The sequence below is a fragment of the Trachemys scripta genome, chromosome 1 (genome assembly GCF_013100865.1).
Source record: "Trachemys scripta elegans isolate TJP31775 chromosome 1, CAS_Tse_1.0, whole genome shotgun sequence".
NCBI classification, from domain to species: Eukaryota; Metazoa; Chordata; order Testudines; family Emydidae; genus Trachemys; species Trachemys scripta.
The window spans coordinates 339,692,641-339,699,377 of NC_048298.1; the positions used below are offsets into that span (position 1 = coordinate 339,692,641).

A 6,737-nucleotide genomic window follows, 5' to 3' on the forward strand; every position below is an offset into this window, starting at 1 on the left:
GGGGCTGCCAATGAGTAATCAGGCCCCGTATTATTATTCAATTTTATTTTATTTCAGCAACATCACAGCTGGGACAGCATCATTGTTACCACTCAGCTGCTCTTGTGGTAACCATGTAACTAATCAGAACCATATGAATAGTGACGACAAGCCCGGATTCTAGGAAAAGAGCCTGCAGCAGAGCTGGCACTGCCAACCAATCAGGTAGCATCACCCTGCGTCCTCTGTGATTTGGCTTCCTGCAGTTTGCCATTGGCCGTGACAGGGTTAAAGCTGGTGCACACTGAGCCAAGCAGCTGAGATTCCCTGATGGCGAAGTAGCCCCCAAGGGAATGTGCAGACATGCTTCATATAGACACTTGCCTCCCTAGCTGAACAGATACTGCCTGCTGCCCGTGCAACCTCTCCAATGAGTCCTTGTCCTTTACAATGAAGACTTCTGGTGTCAGCTGCTCCCCTTCTAGCAGGAATTGGGTACGTTGGCAGGTTTCACTATCTTTACAATGTGCAGTGAAGGGTAAAGGCTGTTTAAATTTGAAGATGTTCTGTGCCACCGCAGCGAACTCGGCTGGGCTGTCAGAGTGACACAGTAACAGGGGCAGGAGGTCAGGCAGCACTAGGTAGCTTGGCAATCCCTCCCCTGCATGTGCCCAAGATGGTCAGTGGATTATTCAAGTTACACAGAAACCGGAGCTTGGAGTGTTAAAAGCCTGATTCCCTGAGTCAGGATTTCTCAAGGGGTCCCATTTCTAGAGGTGCCGTGTACTCTGGGCACGATCCTGCAAGGGGCTGAGGGAGACGAGACCCCATGGAATATCAGTGACTAGTTCCCAAGTCTACTCAGGTTTATTTTCTCCTGAAAATTTAATCAGCAAATGCATTTTCAACGCTTTTATTCTCTGTATTGATTGTGAAGGCAGGAATTCAGAGCTGCATTGCTTTGTGGTAATAGGTCCCAGAGGGCATATTTTTGCCCTATAGTTCCAGGGCTACTGGCATCTCTTCCCCCTCTCTGGTCTCTGAGTGCCAAATGTCAGGCCTTGTTGACTTCCCACTCATGGGGTGGAATCCCTCCATTCTCCCCCCCTCAGACTGGGCACTGGGCTACAGCCCACTGTGGTCAACTGTGCTTGCCGAGCAGGTCCGAGTGGGTTCAGCACCTGTGGTTGACATGTGTGTACTAAGGTACAGAAGTGTAAATGTTAGGCCAGAACTATTCATTGTAATACAAATATTACAAACCAAACTTTCATGCCCTCCCTGTATATCAAAAGCCAGCAGCAGAGTTGTTGGAATCTCTGCTGGAAGGAGCAGGGGTAACTTTACTGCTTAATGGCTTTGGCTTTAGCAAGTGTTTCAGAAGTGCTCCACATACTGTTTGCAAAGGGTGTGTGCTATTAACTCATTGTTCATTTGAGTGATGCTGTCTCCTGGTAACTGACTAGAAGCTGTTTCTAACACTTACATTCTGAACCGTCCGCTCAATAACTCTGCAAGGCTTGTGCAAGGCTTTCTAAAAATCTATGAGAAACCAAAACCGCTGGTCTGTATCTCATAAAAGCATTTAGCTGAGGAGCAGGAAAGGGGAGTGTAAAAGAGGATTTAGCTAACTGTCCCCGTCACCAATTACATGAGCATGGCTGAAGTAACTTGTACACTCAAGTGGATAATAGTGCAATACCCGTGTTTGAAATATTGACACATTTGTGAAACCAACTCGTCCCCTGCGCAGCTGAAATAATTGTCTATGTCAGCTTGTAATTTTCCAAATATCTACAGACTGTTGCATGGGCAGAGGATGTAGGTCCCAGTGATATAAAGAGAAACCTGTAGGATGATCGAAATCTCTGGATTCTGCCAACATTGGCCAAGCAAAGCACTTCGGCCTCTCTTGGAGGGATTCTTGGGGGGTCAGAGTATATCACTGGGAGCATTTGGTGAGGGTGAGTTAATAGAGCCTGGTTATGAGTGAATTTACACATGAAACTCTGGCGTGAGGCTGTTGATATCACTGTTATTGAATTAAGGACCTGACCCTAAAAATTTATCCTATATGCTGGAAAAGGGCAGTTGCATAACCTGGACTGTCAGGAGCACAGATAAAAATAATTCAAATAATGAAGCCATGAAACACATTTAAAAATAGTGTCAGGGCAGGACAGATAAATACAATGACTGTTTTCACAATGCACTTGCCATGTATTTACACACATGGCGTGATAGAAGGGGCCACACTCAGAAGTGGAGGGCCAGAAAGGTTGTCTGTGTGAAGCGTACAACAGTGTTCAAAAGATAGCTACATAAATTCATGGACGATGGATCACTTGATGATGACCTGTTCTGTTCATTCCCTCAGGGGCACCTGGCATAAGCCACTGTCGAAGACACGATACTGGGCTAGATGGACCTTTGGTCTCACCCAGTATGGCCACTCTTAAGTTTTTATGTTCAAAGCTCACAATGGTAAAATCATACAGCACTCAAGTTGGCTGTGGAACTCACAGCCACAAGGTATAAAAGAGGCCAAGAGCTTAACAGGATTCCAAGGAGGACTGAGTAACCAGAAAATCCAATTACAGTAGAGGACTATTTAAAAAAAATTTTGGAGAGGCTCTAAACCTTCCTGATATACACCACAAAATATGTCTAACTAGTGGGTGTCAGGGGGAATCTCTCTGGGAGAACTTTATCTCATAGCTGCCTATTTCAGGGCTTCTTCCACCTTCCTGTGAAGCATCTGGACATGGCCACCGGTTACTGGGGGAGATGGACTACAAATCTGATTCAGTCTGACTAATTAGAACTATGTAAATCCAAGAGTATGTTTTTGCTTATCTACCTTGAGCTCTGGGAGTCTGTAGGCCTTCACTGAGAGCAGAATGATTTCTTGATAAATATCATCTAATCTTCTCTTATATTTTCTTTTAGGAAGGAAAGTTCAAAAGTCCCCGGATCTGCCCAGTACATTATGTCAGCTGTCAATGACACCAAATTCAACTCTGCAGTGTTCCTTCTCACTGGGATACCTGGGCTGGAAGACATCCATCTCTGGATCTCCATCCCCTTCTGCTTAATATATGTTATTTCAATAGTAGGAAATTCAGTCATTCTGTTCATTATAAAAACAGATCCAAGCCTCCATGAGCCCATGTACATTTTCCTTTCCATGTTGGCCGTCACAGACCTTGGCATATCCATAACCACCATATCAACAATACTGGGCATTTACTTGTTTAACTCTAGGGAGATCAGCCTCAATGCCTGTTTAGCCCAGCTGTTCTTCATCCAATTGCTTCAATACACTGAATCCTCTCTGCTGTTGCTGATGGCCTTTGACCGCTTCATCGCCATCAATAACCCGCTGAGATATGCTTCCATCTTAAACTCACAGAGGATAGCGAAGATGGGACTGGTGGCTGTGCTAAGAGCGATGGTCCTAATACTTCCTCTTCCCTTTCTCCTGAAACGGTTGCAATACTGTCGAGCCAATGTCCTTTCCCATTCCTACTGCGTGCACCGAGACGTCATGAAGATGGCTTGTTCGGACATCACAGTCAACAGCATCTATGGATTGTTCACTAAACTCTTCCAGATGGGGTTGGACTCACTGCTCATCTTTCTCTCTTATGTGATGATCCTCAAAACAGTGCTGAGTATCGCGTCCTACGAGGAGTGCCTGAGGGCCCTGAACACTTGCGTCTCTCACCTCTGCACCCTCCTGCTCTTCTACACACCAGAGATCAGCTTGTCTGTGATACACAGATTTGGGAAGGGCTCTTATCCCTTACTTCAGAGTCTCTTGGGCTACATGTCCCTGCTTCTCCCATCACTGATGAACCCAATTGTGTACAGCTTGAAAAGCAAACAACTTCGCGTCAGGATAATCAAGTTGTTCATGAAGTGAAGAGTCAGTTCACCATCTGGCTCCAGTGACATGTGTTAGGATATAGATATTCAGGCCTGTCTGTAAATTCTTATACTTTCAGTAGAATGATTGGTTAAGGTATAGCTGAGAATACTACTATATAAATTAGGGGCAAACAGGAAGTAAGCTGGGATGCTGTCTGAGCGGGGATTGGATTGGATTGCTCTATTAAGCACCAGAGAGGGAGATTAAGCACCAGAGAGGGAGATGAGCTCCTGAAACTAAAGGACAGTGCTGGCAGAAGAACAAATGGGGACAAACTGACCAGAAGCAAACTGAGGCTGGAAAGGAGAAGGAGAAGGAGATTTCTGACCATTTGAGGAGGTTCTGGAACAGCCTCCCAAGACGCGTAGTTAGCGGCACACAGCCACTCACTGAGGTTGTCATTGTTCAGTGAGGACCCAGGGTTCAGAGGTGCATCTGTGGGAGTTCACTTCCCACCCCGGGAAGAAGACACCTTGCTTTCTCCTCCATCTCAGCATTGGCTCTGGCTGACCCGCCTCGTCAGCTGTGGTTCCTGGTGGCCTGCCAGCCTCAGTTCCTGTCCACTGGCCACCCCAAGCTGCTCCTTCCACTCCCGCCAGCAGACACTGTCAGTTCCCTTCTGCTGCCACTTCCTTCTCTGTTGTGACCTCGGCAGGTCTGTATCTCAGGCTTTGTCTACACTTTCAGCATTAAAGTGCTGCCGCAGCATCGGTTTAAGGCGACAGTGTGGTCACGGTGGCAGTGCTGGCAGTGAGCTCTCCCAGCACTTTAGGAAAACCACCTCCAGGCTCCCAGCGCTGGGAGTCTGTCTACACTGGCAAGTTACTGCACGGAAACTTGCTTCTCTCAGGGGGGTTATTGTCTGGAAAAATAATAGTTCTTGGGTTCCTGTTTAGTGATTTCACAGGAGTTTAATTCCCTGAATTTCTGCTAATCTCAGCATGCTGAGCTGCCAGTTGCCCCCTCCCCAGCCACTAGCCCCAGAGAGGAAGGACGGTTCAGCGGTTTAAGTCCTCGCCTGGGGCTCAGAAGAACTGGCTTCCAGTCTATGCTGTTTCACAGACTTCTTATGTGACCTTGGGCAACTCACGTTGTCCTTCAGCCACCGTTGTTTTATTATGGCTCATATCACTACCTACTGCCCAACTTATAAATAGGAAGGAGGCATTGCTTCAATAAATTCTGCTGTTCCTGAGGTAGCCATTTGGTTCGATTGACTTCAGGTGAAATTGTAGTTGCTGCTCAGTTCCTGCCATACGAAAGAAGAAGCAGCAGCACAGCACGTTTTGACAAGAGAGTTCTGGGCCCCTCCTGCAGCTCAGCAGTAAGTGGGGGAATCAGGACGGGCTTTCAGAGAGCGAAGGAACTGGAGAGCATTGCCTGGCCAAACAGAGCCCTGCCTGTCTGCCCCTCTGTCTCATTCTGACTCCCACCTGCTCCATGAGCAATGAGAGCTGCTCTAGTGCTGTAGATAGACCTCACACCCTCCATCCAAATTTCCAACATCAAGTTTGGGGGTAGCTGGATCTTAGGGAGGGGGTTGTTTGTATCCAATAGAGAGATACCAGCAGATATTGGGAGCTGGGCCTGGGTTACACCCATTTCTATTAAGACAGTGCATGGCCTTGCTTATCCTGCATGTGCATGTCTTATGCCTGAAGAACAGGAGAGAGGTAGGCCATAGGTACTCATTGACTCAGCGAGCCCATCGATGTTATGTGATCCCGGCAATTACAGGCTGGTAAGCCTGACTTCAGTACCAGGCAAACTGGATGAAACTATAATAAAGAACATTATTGTCAGACATAGAGATGAACATAATTTGCTGATGAAGACTCAACGTGGTATTACTAAAGGGAAATCCTGCCTCACCAATCTACTAGAATTCCTTGAGGGTGTCAACAAGCATGTGGACAAACGGGTTCCAGTGGATATAGTGTACTTAGATTTTCAGAAAGCCTTTGACATGGTCCCTCACCAAAGGCACCTATGCAAGGTAAGCTGCCATGGGATGAGAGGGAAGGTGTGCTCATGGATTGGTAAATGGTTAAAAAGTTAGGAAACAAAGGGTAGGTATAAACGGTCATTTTTTCATAATGGAGAGAGGTAAATAGCGGTGTCTCCCAGGGGCCTGTTCTGGGACCAGTTCTATTCAACATATTCATAAATGATCTGGAAATAGGGATAATCTGTGAGGTGGAAAAATCGCAGATACAAAATTACTAAAGATAGTTAATACCCAGGCAGACTGTGAAGAGCTACAAAAGTATCTCTCTAAACTGGGTGACTGGGCAACAAAATGGCAGATGATATTCAGCGTTGATAGGTGCAAAATAATGCACATTGGAAAACATAATCTCAACTATACCAGATTTATTGGTGTTGGTCCTTCTTTGAGCATGGGGTTGGACTAGATGACCTCCTGAGGTTCTTCCAACCCTAATCTTCTATGGTTGTATGAGTCTATGAATTGGAAAAAGTACAGAGAATGGCAAGAAAAATGTTTAGGGGTAAGAAACAGCTTTCATATGGGCTGTTCATCTTGGAAAAGAGATGGCTACGGGGGATATTGCAGAGGTCCATAGAATCATGAGTGGTGTGGAGATAGTAAATAAGGAGCCACTGTGATAGAGCCCTGGGTAGATGACAGCCCCCAGCCTCTGTTCCTTCCCTCCCAGGGTGCACTGCCAGGGAAGGTGGAGAGTCCAGGGCTCCCCACAGTGGCCTGGGCTCTTGGGGTAGCTTTTACCATGGCCCAACTCTGTCCTGGCCAGACAGGGCAGGGTGTCTGCAGGGCTACCTCAGGCCACAACTGGGTACAGTAGGG

The 6,737-nt window shown here is 46.8% G+C and overlaps 1 protein-coding gene across 1 annotated transcript; it reads left to right on the plus strand.

Annotated features, from left to right (window-relative positions):
• Positions 1–404: 404 nt before the first annotated feature.
• On the plus strand, positions 405–4,030 carry LOC117872383 (olfactory receptor 51G2-like). Its single transcript, XM_034760773.1, has 2 exons — positions 405–474; positions 2,929–4,030. The coding sequence occupies exon 2, from the start codon at positions 2,969–2,971 to the stop codon at positions 3,902–3,904; it is 936 nt and encodes a 311-aa protein (XP_034616664.1). The 5' UTR covers positions 405–474; positions 2,929–2,968; the 3' UTR covers positions 3,905–4,030.
• Positions 4,031–6,737: the final 2,707 nt, after the last annotated feature.